Genomic DNA, 15,743 nt, shown 5'->3' with positions numbered 1-15,743 from the left:
CCTTTCAATAAATGGTGCTTGATGAACTGGATAGTCACATGGGGAAAAAAAAATCAACTCTTAGCCTTTACACCACACATAAAAATTAACCTGGAAATGATCACACACCTAACTGTTAATTTAAAAATTTTGCTCTTTGGAAGATGTCAGTGAGAAAACAAAAAGGCAATCCAAAGACTAGAATAAAATATTTTCAATATATATATACCAAAAAAAGAACTTGTATCTAAAGAACTTTTAGAAGACAAGGGCTTTAAATGGCTAAATATTTTAACAGATGCTTCACACACACAAAATATATGAATAGCCAGTAAGTTCGGTAAAGATGTTCAACATCATTAATCAAAGAAATGCAAATTAAGACCACAATGAGATACCACCACACACCCATTAGGTTAATTAAAATTAAGAAGGTTGACCCTACTAACTGCTGGCAAGGATGTAAACCTACCAGAATCCTCCTACACTGTTTTTGAGAATGTAAAATGGTATAGACACTTCGGAAAACAGTTTGGCAATTTCTTATAAAGTTACTCCTATGTATATAACCAAGAGAGATTAAAAACATGTCCACCTAAACACTTATACAAGAATATTCACTGCAGCACTGTTACTGCAAAAGCTAGAAACCACTGAAGTATCCATCAACAGAAGAATGGATAAACAAACTGGTATATCTATTATAATGGAATACTACTCAGCAATGAAAAGGATTTAACTATTGATACAGGCAAAAACATGGAGGAACTTTAAAATAATTATGCAGAGTGAAAGTAGCCAGGCAAAAAAAGAGAACATATTGTAGGATTCTGTTAATACAAAATTTTAGAAAATGTAAACTAATCTGTCATGACAAAAAGCAGATTGTGGCTATCTGAGGATAGAAGGGAGGGAGAGGATTAGCTTACAAAGGGGCACTAGGAAACTTTTGGAGGTGATAAAAATGTTCAAATGATCTTGACTGGTTTCACATGTATATACACATGTCCAAATTAATCAAATAATACTTTTTAAATATGTAGTTACTATACTTCAATTACATCTCAGTAAAGTTGTGAGGGGGAGCTCATTTCTACTTTCAACACACAGGATTCCTATGGTCTGAAATAACTCTCTACCACTTTAGAGACTGCTTTGCAACAGTTAACAATAACAATTTGTTATTCCTCATCTATTAATACTGAGAAGAGACCAATCCAGACTGATACTGAAGAGGAAAGTGAGAAATATTTGGGAGGAAAGCAGTTTAAAATTCATGTAGGGACAATATATATAAAATGTGTCACTAAACAAGGAAAGCGCAACTGACTCCCTAAATCACATGAAGCAAGAAATTTATGCTTCTTTTCAATGAATAACTGGGAGAGAACACCATTTTCTCAAATATACATAAGGACCTTTACAGGCAGTCTGGATTTATGAGAAGCGATGAGGTTCCCCCATCCTCAACAGGTAAAATAATCAGGTTACCTTTAAAAAGAAGGAAAAAAACTCCACTATAAAATCGAAACTGAAACAGAACAGAAGAGCTCTTCTCAATCTGGGCAGCACCCATGCCGGGACACAGGGGGCAGGGAGGGCAGAGGTGTAGGGCTCTATTTAACACCATCAAAAACCCCTGGGTGAGGAAGTGGAGGCATCTGGCTCAGAAAGTGAGGACACTCAACCTGTAACAGATCCCTCCTGCTTTGATTCCATGTTCACCCAAGAATTTTCTAGTTTTAATTTTCTCACATAGCTTGCTTAGGGACAAAATAGGCTGATCAGGGTGAAGGTCCAGTCCTCTTAGCAGTTTTACTTCTCATTCTGAGTCAACAAACCTACATGTGACTCACAGGGCAGCTTCTGGTGAGTAGGAGGAGTCAACAGGAGGAGGAGGTTTGGCAGGACAGGACAGGGTGAGTAGGACAGTACTGGGTCCCTGAAGCTAGTGTTTGGAATGGTGCTAGCTGATGACAAATTAGAAAGGATAAGAATGACAGAATACATTTTTCATAAAGCATATTTTATTCTATTCTGAGTTTATGCCTGTCTCAATGTTTTAAAGCTAAAATGTCCTTTCTTGTATGAAATTACAGGGGTCATGGATGATGTTCTTTTTAATCTCCTTACCTGGCAAAATATAAACCTGGCCATCCTATGGTTCCCAAGTCCCCAAATCTTTTTCAAATGTCACTGATTTGTGAATCACAAATGCTAGAAACCATTAGGTCAATAGATAGACAATGGATAAAACTGTTCCACAAAGCAGTAACAGAGTGACTCACAGCTACTGAGAGGAATCAAGGACACTGTTCCCTTGAGAGACGTATCAGAAACCCTGGGAAGAATTTTCAAACTGCATGTGGCAAACCACACAGGAGTTATCTCATTGGTTCGGAGACGTCTTCTAAACCAATAGTCAAGGCTGTTCTTTCCCAAGACTGGAGAGAGACGCTAGTAAGACAAAAGGGGAAGGTCCTCTCCCTCCATGCTGACTAACTAAGAAGAAAATGCTACCCTTTAAAGACAGGCCTTTCCCTACATGTAAATATCAGAGGCTTTAAGTTAGCTTTGGAAACAAGAAATTTAAGTCAGCCATCAAAAACTCAATTTGAGATTGAACATATTCAGAAATATACACCCTCCTGGCCCTTACCAACTCCCCAGTTGTTCTCCACCCCAGAGTATATATACATCACAGACAGAAAGCATGTGTGTGTGGGCGTGCATGTACATACATACAAATGCAAAAATATATGGCCACACAGGTGTACATCATTATGGATAGATAGATATATTAACTGAACCACACAGACAGATGCCTACATGTGTCCAGAGAAAAAGAGACCCAGAGGCTCCTAGTGGCCCATCACCTCTCCCTGCAGTGTGAGTCACTAGGCTCTGAAATATGAATGCCCAAGAAATTGCAATTGTTGTACAGATACACTCACAGAGTATAAGGTCAAAATGCTTCAGTAGCAAGAAAGAATAATAGGAAAATGGGTAGACTGCCACTCCAACAAACCAACTCTTGTTTTACTTAATTCATATACCTTGATAAGAGTTCCTGTGTAGCCATAAATAAATAAAACCATCAGTTCATTTCACAGGTTGTAAACTTCACAGTTGGAAATCCCCTTTCTGTCCTCACAAATGGAAACAAGATCATCAAGATAAAGGATTAAGAAAAACTACACAATGTTAATTGAGCACTTGTGTGCCAGACATCATGCTGGACTTAAGAAAAGCTCTGGAAACAAATAATCATTGCTCATTTAGCCACTGTTTCCTTTTGGACACAACTTAGCCCAAGAGCTACACAGGGAAGAGGACAATTTTAGAGGCAAAGGAATATACGGCCTTTTATGATACCAGGCTTAAGAAAGAGCAACAGAGCAAGGGGGGAAGGAGGGGAGTGCTTATTAAAAGCAGAGCTTTCCAGCCCTCTGGTATGCTGCAGAAGTGTTCCACATGTGTGAGACAATGATCCTCTCAGCCAGGAGCAGCCTGCTCTGTTATATTCCAGGCTGCCTTAGAGATGACAGTTATCCGCACGTGCCGTGATGTGAAAGACTGGGAAGCAATGATCTAAGCCAAGAGTTCCCAAATATGTGCTAGGATGGCTGTGTAAGAGTAATCTGAGAAAATGGTAAAAATATGGATTCCCAAGTTCCACTTGCATAGATTACAATTCAGAGGATCTGGGGAGAAGCCTAGGAGTCCACATTTTGCATAGATGATTCTAATGAGCAATCAAATTTGTAAAACATGTATCTAAACTATCCACTGAAAGGTTAAAATATACATTAGCCAATAAAATTGGCTAGCCCAGCAACAGAACTGTAAAGTGGAAGCCAGAGAGTACCATGGTCACAACAGAATGAGCTCTTTAGGACAGAGATGAGATCTGGCTTGAGGAGCCACAGATACAGACACGCTAACAGGAGGACGTGAACGACTGAGAGCGAGCGTGTGGCTTACTGAGTGGACGAACAAAAGGGGCCGAAAACTGGGCAGGACACACGGAAAGCAAAAAACAAAACCAAAGAAAAAGAGAATGGTCAGCAAGGTAAAAGGAAGTTTATCGAATTCTTAAAAGTGTAAGTTTACCATATTCTGTGTTGAGGCCCCATAATTTCACTTTATTAGCTTCATACTGTGCTTTTTTCTTTAACCGACAAGCCCTGTGAAAGGAAGGAGCAATCAGTTCAGACTTTTTCAAGTGAACATTCAAAATATACTTCTTTTTGCTGCTGTCAGACATTTTTTAACAGCAACCAAAAATCACTGCCTACTGATGTTTATATCAAGGGACTCAGTTATTCCAAAACATACAATATAATCATTTACCCAAACTTATTTCTTTAAATTTTAGCATACATTCAAAAATGAAGCTGCAGCCAGTACACTGAAGTAATAAACAAACAAAAACTGACAATACCCAGTGCTGTAGAAGATGTGCAGTAAGCGGGACCTTCATATGTTGCTGGTGGGGATGTAAAATATAGTACATTCGGCTACTTTGGAAAATAGTAGATATTTTTGAAAATTTATTTCATTCCTTTGGAAATAGCTACTACTGCTTTTTCTTATAAAGTTAAACATACACTCCTGGCTATTTCCCCAGGAGAAATGAAAACTTACGTTCCCATAAACACGTGTAAGTGAATGTTCATGGTGACCTTATTCCTAACCGCCAAAAACTGAAAATCACTCAAATACCCTTCAACTGGTGAGCGGATGCATGGCAGCATATCACTCTGAAGGACTACTACTATCAATAAAGAGGAACAAGCTATTTTTTCACACAGCAACATGGATGAATCCCAAATTCACTGTGTGTGAAATCAAAGCCAGACTCAAAAGGCTACATATGGTATGATTCCATTTATATGGCATTCTAGAAAAGTCAAAACTGAAGGAACAGAAAACAGATTAATGGTTGCAATGGGTGAGGAGTGAGAGAAGGAGTTCACTTTTACAAAGAGGCATAAGAAAAAATTTTAAGGTGACAAAAACGTTCAGTATCTTGATTGTGGTCATGGTTACATGATTGGATATGTTTGTCAAAACTCATAGAAGTGTACACTAAAAGGGATGAATTCTACCACAAGTTAAGTCATATCTCAGTTAAAAAAAAAACACCCTGACTTACTTCAAAACAAACAAAAAATAAAGCTATGACAAAAATTTTCATTGTTATACTGTAAGGCTCTTGAGTTCATTCACCTCTCCTCTTTAAAAACTTCCTCCATGAAGCATAAATACCGTCTTTTACTTTCAAAGGAAAAATTGTAATACTCTCATTGCACTGTTTATAAAAGTATATTTCTCAATAAATGGCCGAGGGTCATCTCTACAAAAGCTCACTGGAAGTCGAACCCCACCTCCTAGACTTCAATCGCATGAATGAACAGGATGAGCATTTACCTGGAAGCCAGCTTATTTTTTTCCTTCCTTGACCTCGGCCGCGCCGTTAAGGGAAGCTCACTGACTGGAGTCAGGTCACTGATCACCTTATTCAGCTTCCGTAGTTCATTGCCTATCTGGAGGAGTTTTTTAGGATTTGGAGTCAGGTCTTCTACGTCCGTTCTCCGTGACTTCTTTACAGCGTATTTCCCTATAGATGTTTTAAAAGAAGCTTAAGTGAGATCATCCTATTTTTATTTAACAAGAGGTACATTTTCTACAGCCACATTTTAAAACCCCATTTCTCCCCTCCCCCCTTTCTTTTTCAGAAGTCTCAGCATATGAACAACCTATGCTAGGGGGCTGCCCTCTTCTCAGACTTCCCAGCTTGTGAAACGGGAATAACACTGCACGACTCCAGCCTGTTCCCAGCCCTTCTCCACCTCAAGGTTTCTAGTCCCAGCATGACAGGTTCTTAATTATCTGCATGGCAGTAATAAGCATTTCAAACTCCAGGACTGGAGTGCAAGTTCACCTGCACACAAAAATCGGGGCTAGGGCACAGGATGTGGTCAGCAGAGAGTTTGAAAATTTTATCCAAACCAAGACATTTTGCTATGACTGAAAATTTGTCAGACATGTATATTCCTGTGTTGGACTTAAAAGTCCAACAAGTAAAGATTGCCTTTTTGGAAACCACTTCTTCAATTAGTTTGATAAATAACATTACAGAAGACTCAAGAAGTCTTTCCCTATGACTGCAGGTACTACAATACCCTGAACAACTTCCCTAGCACTCACCACATGCTACCTGGACCTATTTATTGGATCTGTCTTTTCATTTCTGGTAGAAAATTGTTCTAAAGTCAAAAGCTAGGTCTTTATTCACTGTAAGACAGTATAGACCTGAGTGCCAGTGGAGAGGGAAAATGACATACAAATATACTTCTGATACAATTTCTATGTCAAAAACGCTTAGCTAAGTCTGTAGCATGAGTGACTACTGAACTGTTTATTGAGCTCCAAGCTTATGAGTGCCCTCCCTCTTCTCGTACAGACATTGGAATAACATTTCTGCAGAAGAAATTCTACTTAACTACATCCTTCTGGGTCCACAGTTCAAAATGCGGCCTACTTAAGATTATAAGCCCCTCCTGACTCCTAATATTCAGTTCTTCCTGCTCCATTCCTTTTCTCCACAATTATTCTTCCTCTCCTTTCCTTTTGCTCCTCTTTCTCCCCACCACCGTTTTGATTCCACTCTCCCGTTCACATTTAGGCCTGGAGAGTGGACACGAGTGGAGGACAGAGATGCTGGAGCCCCAAGATGCTCTCCCTCCCCAACCCTTCTTGTCTACAGCAGCTGAGACAGGTGAGGGACCAGCAGTCCCCTGGTCATTTCCTGGGTAGGATATGTAGACTGACAAGTGACTAGAAATTGCTTTTACACAAGCTGTTCCCCCTGTTTAGGCGATGGCTCTCAACACGGATAAAAGCTATTTGTGAGTGAAGCGCAGTCACAGCAGACACAGCAGCTCCGCACTGTTCTACCCTCCAGCCCGCTCGGCAGGGCTGAACGCTGCAGACGGTGGATGATGACTAAGCATTGCAGTTAGTACCTCTATTTAAAAGTGACGCGAAATGTCAGGGACAGATGGTTACTAAGACATATCATGGTGACCACTTCATAGTGTATGCACATGTCAGATCACGATGTAGTACACCTGAAACTAACATAATATTGTACGTCAACTGTATTTCAAAAAGAAGAAGAAAGTAGAGAGAGAGGTAGAGAGAGAGGGAGGGAGGGAGGGACACAACATATATGATCGCAATCCCCTCTTACCATGGTGTAAGCCATTTTTCTGATACATATTACTGGGCAAGGTGTCTCGGTTCCATTCAGATGGCCTTAGCATCCTCTCTTGCTGTGACGGTGTGAGTTGTTCACTATACTCCCAGAAGTACCTTCTTTTACCTCTCTTCCGAGAGGATACTGACGTCATCTCCTTCAAGTCTTCTACAGAATCGTTCTCATAGCCTTGAAAAAAAAAAAAAAGCAGCCCCTCCCAATTTCTTAAGTTCCATAAATTTCAATGAACCAGTCAGGACACACAAAAATAACCCTTCTATTTGCCACCTGACACATTTCCTTTCATCTGAAAACATTATTAGCATGTCAAAGATAATAAACCAAACCTATAAAGTAACTTTTAATATGGAAATCTCTAGCTCACAAAATATTTAGGGATTAATAAACAGAGATAACTACACTGTTTATCTTCCTTGGGTTTCTCTTTTTAGTGTAAGATACTTTTCTGTATCTTCATGTAAGATTGAGAGAGTAATGAAATATAGCCACAGGAATGTCCAAAGTACCATTAGATAATGGTACTTACACACTATACTGTGATTTTAAATGTCTTCCGTCTAATATTTATGCACTGAAGCACTGCCAGACAGAGAGCTGTCTGCATTTCTGGGATGGCTTCCCACTAGGCGGAACTCTGTGAGGTAGCAGTGGTTTTCTTCCCACTTCCCACCTTACCGCTTTTGTAAAAGTACAAAAATGACAGCTCTCACACAGGTTATTCAAATAAAAACTTATATGCCTATTTGAACTAATATTTTATTGGAAGTAATTTGCATTTACTTCACTTTTTAAGAAGTTATTTTCCCTACTAGTGGGTAGTTGCACAAAATTCTTAATTCTGAGCTGCTAGAACTACTGGTTACACCCAATACAGGAAGAGCTGTAAATCTGAAATACCCTTAGAGCATGCCCGTCTTAGAGGTATACTCCACATGATTAGTGCTGGATACCTGGGGCAGTAGAGACGGGATGTGCACAGCCCTAAACCTCAGGTGGCCAGGAAAAACTGGACGGCAATGGCCAAGCAAAATGATCACTCTCCCTCCTAAAAGCATGACTCCTCTGGAACTAACACTAAGAAAGTGATGACATCTGCACATTTTGGGAAAAACATAGGAGTTTAGAATTTTACCAGGTTTTCTTCAGATTAAAAATTAATTCGGAACATGATTCCATCTATACAACATTCTGGAAAAGGCAGAACTATAGGGACAAAGTCGTTGCCAGGAGTTGGGGGTGGAGGGAGGGGCTGCCTATAAAGGAACACAAGGGGCATCTCGGGGTAATCCAACTATTCCATATCTTGATTATGGTGGCAGTGGTTACATGACTGCATGTGCTTGTCAAAACTCAAAGTAGTACACTTAATAAGGGGTGAATTTTACTGTGTGAAAATTATACCTCAATAAGCATAACCTTTGAAAAAAGGATAGCAGAATGATTTTGAGGCAACAGTCAAATAAGCTTTTGTAACACTGCTGGCTTAACAGCATTATAATGCTCATGTAGTAATTCAGAACAACATGGCATGCAGTGTGACAGAGAACCTTAGATTCTTTTTTAAGAAATGACGCACAAGTGGAGTGACACAATCATTTCTAGAAACCTGATTTTTTAAAATTTTGTTAGATACATGAAGTGGTAACTTTGGCCTATTTACTTGTGTTAATGTTTCATTTTAAAGGATTTTATCTTGGGGGGGACGGTATAGCTTAGTGGTAGAGTGCATGCTAAGCATGCACTTGGGTTCTGGGTTCAATCCCCAATACCTCCATTAAAAAAAAAAAACAAACCTAATTACCTCCCTCAACAAAATAAATAAATAAATAATTGAAAGGATTTTATCTTAGTCTAGTTATCAACCTAGCTTTGGAAAAGGTACAAAGGCCACATGGTGCCATCAGAAATGGCCTTTTTTCAAAAGACCCTTGCTCCACAAGGCCAAGTTAAAATTACTGGCCCATAGAGATTACCCTAGTATGGCTGGGAACACCTCAATACAGGGGGATGCACCAACCAAAACACTCTCATCTTCCTGTCAGGGTCGAGAACTGGTGTTCCACACTTAAGTCTACCCCAGCCCAAAGTATCAGGGAAACTTCCTTATACACAGCTTCCTCAGGCAACCTTCTCCTGTGCTTATCCGGTTTAATGGTCTAAGTGGATTTTTTTTCCTGACATGTATTCCACGTTAAATTCAAAGTCATTAAGATTTGGATTTCTCCTGTACCATCCAAATTAGTTACCAGTTTTGTTTACTGAATGAATCTTCAGTCTTTTTCCAAAAAAGTATTTAAGGGACATCAGTTTTCTTTGACCTAATATTTTAACATTTTCTAATAGCATACACGACAAATTCATAATCTCACACACACACAATGGATTTGGTAAAAGTCATCCACTGTTCAATAGCAACTACTGTGATCAAGTAGATGCAGAAAAATTATATTCCCAGATCATTGGTCTTGCATTAAAGGTAATTAAATATTTTTCAAAGTATGTTCTGAGGAACAATATTACTATAAGACATGCCTTCAATCTCAAGTGAGTTCCATGGTCAAATAAGTTTTAAGAAACTCTCATCCTGCATGTTTCTCTTGCCAAGTCACAGTACACATAAGATCAGAAGACAGAGAAAACATGACAGTAAATAAACCCACTCCTCTCTAAGCTCCATGAAGATAAGGACCATGACTATTTTGCTCATCTCTGCATAGCCAGTAATCTAACACACACAGTGCCGAACACAAAAATAGGAAGCCCCTTCAATTTCTTTTAAGAATCAGTGGCCTGTTTAATGTAACATTTCGTATGAAGCTTTTCCCTTTTCTTTTCATTTGGTGGATCACCATATTGATCTAACTTATTTCTCCCTGACACAATTACCAAATGGTATTCCAAAAGGCTGTATTTACTGCATAAAATTCTGATCACTTATCTTTGGTTAGTCCAGACTACTCCCATTAAGCTGGTAAAGTCAATCATGAAAATGTCTAGTAGGTATTACAAAATAAACTCTCATTCTGAGGGCCTAATTCTTAGCCTTATAACCATGTAATTCCATGACCCCAAACAGTTGTAGCCTGTCCACAGAATAGGCTCTATTAAAACCTGGGAGCAAGTCCAGAATAGGGACTGAAACTCCATTTTACACCTTTCCTGGAGCTTTGTAGGCTCAGGCACTGTTGTAGCCAACTGCCAAGAAACAGCATCAAGGGAGCGAGTCATCACAAAAGGGCCTTTGTGAACCGCCTGCTGCGAATTAAACCAACCAGCCCACTCTAAAACTAGCACTCTGAAGAAACTATAACTATCCCCACTTTCCTGCTTCAAAGAATTTCTTCTTGCTTCTCACCAATAATTCACGCTTGTATTCCTAAAGTCGCTTCTTTAGCTCTTTCTTCCAAGAAGGGAAATTTTCATTAGCAAATGTGAATAAGCCCCCAAAATACCACAAAATATTGATTTGTGGTTAAAGCATGTCATTCATTAAAATTTGTGAGAGGTGTCCAGGCAATACTAACCGAAGAGCTTTTTACTTCAAGTCAACTGGAAGCGAAGTGAATTAAATGCCATCCAAATGCATTAAACAGTGCCAAGAGAAGAGCTCTCTTTACCCTGCTGAGCACCAGGTAAAGCATCTCTGCTTTAAAGCAGTGTCGCTTGCTTAATACCAGTGAACTCACAAATCAGGCTTCTCCTACAAGCGACAGGGCAAGAGACTATGGCATGACAGGACATCACCAGCTGTAACACTGGTTCCCCCTCCCCATGAGAGTCAAAAGGCTGAGAAAATGGAAATGAGGATCAGCTTATAAAGTAGTCTCTCCTCATGGGCCTACTCATCTCTCAACATTTAGCCAATAATAAACTTTCACTAAGTTTCACTTAGTGAAACCAAGTCAAAAGATCAAGGATGAACTTAAACTGGAGTTAAAAGTCAAAGAAAAGCAAAACTACAACCAGAGATGGAATCAACAGCATAGTCCTTGCCTGTCTTGGTTGGTGACGAGGGGATTTACTGACTTCCTTGGATTTATATATTCCTTTAAGCATCAGTTGGTAAAGGTGTTTCTTCCCCATTCTTTCCATTTCCAAGTCATCACCCTAGTTATTACTCCTTTTCTCACCATTCCCCTCCTTCCTACCCTAATTCTAAATACGGGACTCAAAACAACAGGGCTGATCTTTCAGACGTTAAGGACCACTCATGGACAGCACTGTGGTCCCAGGAGGGAGCTATATTAACACCACTAGCTGCAAAGACAGCTCTCCTTGAAACATCTCAAAGCAGATGTTATTAATCTGTTGAGAGAAGTTTCCCTGCTAAGTAGAAAAGACAACTGTTCTACTAGACTATACTGAGTCCTAAAGCAAACCAAGGAAAGGGCATAAGCTCTTTTCTTCCACAGTGAAGTACCTCTTCCTTACTTGAAATTCCACCCAACTCAAACAACTCAGTTGTATCAAATGCATAAATCTAAGCATTTGTGAACAGAAAGATTTCACTCAGAGGAAAGTCTCTCGGCAATAGTAAGCTTCACCGGCTACAGTCTAGCTACTATGGCTGAAAAACCTTCCTGAAAATTAAATATCAGCATTTGTACAGCTGGAAATTCCAACAACGAAAGAGCTCTCCGACAATTCATAACTTTTTTTTCCTAATAACTTGGTCTTTTATGTAGAAGTTATAGTATCAACATTATTTTTCACGAAAAAAAACTTCTGCTTAAATGTGAAGATCTTCACTTCTTTGTGCATTTTAAACTGCGTGCCACTTGGCAATACCATTTTCATAAATAAACTGTACAAGCCAATGATGGCAAGAGCCCAACCATGTACTTGTTGGAGTGAACCAGTTCCCCAAGGGTTTCATTTTCTTTCTCCCTTTTATTTGTATGCGTTGTATACAAATAGAGCAGAGGCTCCTTCATGCTCATTAAATTATAGCATGTATTTTTCTTAAATGGAAAAATACTGCAAACGAAAGATGCAGCAGACACAAAGCAACGGCTCTCTTTTACATTATTCATTAAGTAGGTTTTGTTGGTTACAGGCATGAGTAATACAAACCATCATTGCTTCGTTCACCATTCCAGGGACTCCTAACTTACCTCAACTATAACAGAGGGACACATGCAGAAACAGAAAAAATTTTAAACCGATCAATTTTGGCATCTTTGCCCAGCTGCTCAACAGAGTGACAAATCAGGTCACTTAGCATAAGATAAATTAAGAAGCCTTTGAGGAATCAGCATATGAACCACTCATGAGCAAAAGTGATTATCTGAGAGCTGTTTGAATAGATAAAAGCAATTACATGTCCAAGAGAAGACAGTAAGTCATTTAATCCCCAAACTAAGACAAAGAAAGCATCCACAGCAAAACTTCCTATTTCAAGAGAGCAGGAAAAAGTCCGTTTGGTAATTAAGCCTCCCAACACTACAATACCTGGTTCAGAGAAGGTGTCACTGATATCATCATCCTTGTCATCTTCATAATCCTCTTCCTCTTCTTCCTCCTCCTCGTTTTCAGAAAGTTCGTGCTCGCTGCCAAATCCTTCGTCATGGTCCTCATCATCAACGTCCTCCTCGTCCTCCTCGTCTTCTTCAGGACTGCATTTGGTCGGCTGTTCACCCAGGTTGTCGGAGACAAAAAGGGAGTAATTGTGCTCTTCTTTTTTCTGGGATGAATCTGAGACCGATGTGCTGGCAGAAAGGCTGCTACTTTCTCCTGCTGCAATTGACCCAGGCCCCTCCTGGGGCAGGGGGCTGAGTAATAGTTCCTGGGTTTCTTTAAAAGGCAAAGCTGGAGTGGCATGGCCCTGCAAAGGCTCCGTCCCTTTCTTCTCCGGCCTCTTGGCTACAACGCCACAGTAGCAGGTATTCTCCTTCGCTGCGTCCGCGGGAACCTGGCTCAGAAGGGGCCGGCTCTGCGGCACTGGGTTGATCTTTACTTTTGCCTTTTTCACATAGTCTTTACATTCAACATGAAAGTTCACTTTTTCATTATGATACATGTTGGTCTTCACCATGATTTGTGTGCTTGAAGTGGGTTTACTTGCTTTTTGGACACAGTCTGACAAAGGGACCTCAGCCTGAAGAATCTTAGAAGAACACACAGGGGCAGCTGCTCTGCTTGCGAGCTTTTTACCAGGGAATGAAGAGGGCAAGGGATTTTGTTTGACACTGAAAAGTGAATCGGGGTAGTAAAGGGAGTCAGAAACAGACTGAGAGTCCTCACTATTAAGCTGGGCCAAAGTTGGGGTTTTACTTATGACCTCTTCATCTTGGTAAGGGCTAGAAAAGTCATCAAGGCCCAAGTAATCCACTTCTTTTGTTCCCCAGATGTCACAGCTGGTTAGTTTGGTGTACTTTGTTAAGTCTTCACAGTATGTATCCCACTGTTCCCAGTTTGAGGTTAAAGCACCCTCATTATCCAAGACATCTGTGAAAGACTCCAGATTTTCAATGTCTTTGCAGTCCTCCAAAGAAAGGAAGTTGTCTCTAGGATTCTGTTGGTAGTTCATCTCTCTATCCTGAGAAAGGTTTAAAAAAATAATCACAGACCATACTTTGGGAAAGAATTATTTACCTCCATCCTAACTTCCATATATCAAATTGATACATCAGTACTCAACCTCTGGTCTGTTTTATTTTAAGATAAAGACTACTTACATGACACTCTACCATTCCATTTAATATCATTTACTTGGGCAGGGGGGGAAAAAAAGAGGGAAAATATGTCCCCTGAGCAGCTTAGGTACAGTCAAGGGCTCTTGAACTTCACTATAAACACTCTGCCTGAAAAAAGTTTACATTTCCTGACCTTTGAAAGATTTGAGAATCTTCTTAGAAACAAGATTCACTTATACAGCAGATAATGAAGACCTTATCTTCCTCACAGAAGAATCTGTCTTCTTAAGTGAGAACTTAAATGTAGAGGTAAGGAGCAATCCAAAGAGAGGTAGCAACGCAGCCACAGAAAGATAAGACCTTTGGTAAGACCTGTAACAATGCTTGGGCATGGGGAATAAAACACTCCTCACGAGCATGACACACCTCGTGAGGAGAGGTGTGATTTTTAAAACATCAGTAGGGTTACGCAGCCATTAAAAAGAATGCAGTTAAGCTCTAACGTACGAAGATGAAAGGCTGCTTACCATGTTTTTATGTTAAAAAGAGTAAAGTTACAGAATACTATATCTATGATATGTCATCCAATTTAAAATATTCATAGAAAAACTCTTGTTAGTGGTAATTACTTTTGGGGAGAAGGTTTGGTGGGTGGAGGTTCAGGAAGGAAATAAAATTTTCAGTTTTCCAGTTTGTTTTTGTTCTGTTTTGGTTTTTCTATTTGTTTGTTCAGGGGGCTGTTTTGCTTTTGCTTGTGTGCGTCTCTGTGTTTTAACAGCTTTACTGAAGTGTAGTTTACCCACCACAAAAGTCACCTATATTAAGTGTACAATTCAATAATTTTTAGTAAATTAACAGATTTGTGTTAGTTTCCCAGTTTTCATACACTTCAGTGTTGCTTAAGTTGTACGTAATTAAATTTATTTAAAAAGTGTTTTTCTTAGGAATCTTAAGTATCTATTTACCTCAAGAAAAAATGATACGTATATTCAGATACTGCTTGGAATTGCTATTTTTGTCTCAACAGTCTCTGTGTCGTATGACTTGCTGAATATTATCATTCCTAAATAATCCCAGCTGAAAAGTCCTTTAGCAATTAGGCATATTAAAAAGACAGCTTCCCATCCTCATTATCAAAAACTGGACTTAAGGATATTTAGATAACCCTTCCTCTTACTATTTTCAGTGGGTTCATACATACTTCTAAAGTACTAAACTGATAGTGACAAGAAAAAAATTTGGCCTAAATACATCCTTTTTTCTTTTCAGGTATTTATAAATAAAGAAACTATACCACAATGTTTTTGCCCCAAATAAATTAAAGTAGAATCCAAGAAAATGTTACTTACCAGTTCATACATGAAATCTGGATCTGAACTGTTTGCTAAGAGATCTGTGCTCATCAGAGTCTGTTCTGAAAAGGTGTGGCTTCGAAAGGCATCCCCAAAAGGCGGATCCATTCCGCTTACACTAGGCTACAACAGAGTGATTTTAATTTGGGGAAGTTAGAGATTGCTTCAGGATCAATTTATTATACGTAAGCCCCACAACCACACCAACTCTAAATAATTATTTTCAGAACGATTTTGTGTTTTCTCCTTCTTTTTAGTACCTTTAAAATATTTAACTAATGTTAAACTGTGGACTTATGTTAGAAAAATAACGAAATGCACTAAAAATAGGAAAAGGAATAGAGCGACAATTGTTAAATAATCTCACTTCTAAAAACTAGAGCTTATTTATCCACCAGAGCAGCACACAGTACCTAAGGAGTGCTTTTACTTATTAGCTATATAACATTTCTTCAAATCCATCTCTGTCAACACTCTCTGTTCTAACTCCAT

At 39.2% G+C, this 15,743-nt stretch overlaps 1 protein-coding gene across 4 annotated transcripts in view; it reads right to left on the bottom strand.

Annotated features, from left to right (window-relative positions):
- The window catches only part of CREBRF (CREB3 regulatory factor), a 54,413-nt gene that overhangs the window by 20,548 nt on the left and 18,122 nt on the right, over window positions 1–15,743 (bottom strand). For 3 of the 4 annotated variants that reach the window (XM_064480102.1, XM_064480101.1, XM_031437806.2), the window contains exons 3-7: window positions 15,249–15,374; window positions 12,716–13,802; window positions 7,238–7,432; window positions 5,413–5,602; window positions 4,093–4,166 (exon numbers count right to left, since the gene is read on the bottom strand). In XM_064480102.1, coding sequence (XP_064336172.1) covers window positions 4,093–4,166; window positions 5,413–5,602; window positions 7,238–7,432; window positions 12,716–13,802; window positions 15,249–15,374 — 1,672 coding nt within the window. The remainder of the gene's footprint in view (window positions 1–4,092; window positions 4,167–5,412; window positions 5,603–7,237; window positions 7,433–12,715; window positions 13,803–15,248; window positions 15,375–15,743) is intronic. The other variant, XM_064480103.1, reaches the window with a different exon arrangement.

The sequence above is a fragment of the Camelus dromedarius genome, chromosome 27, assembly GCF_036321535.1.
Source record: "Camelus dromedarius isolate mCamDro1 chromosome 27, mCamDro1.pat, whole genome shotgun sequence".
Taxonomy (NCBI): Eukaryota; Metazoa; Chordata; class Mammalia; order Artiodactyla; family Camelidae; genus Camelus; species Camelus dromedarius.
Note: the sequence above shows the minus strand (reverse complement) of the source record. Positions and strands in the feature narration are given on the sequence as shown.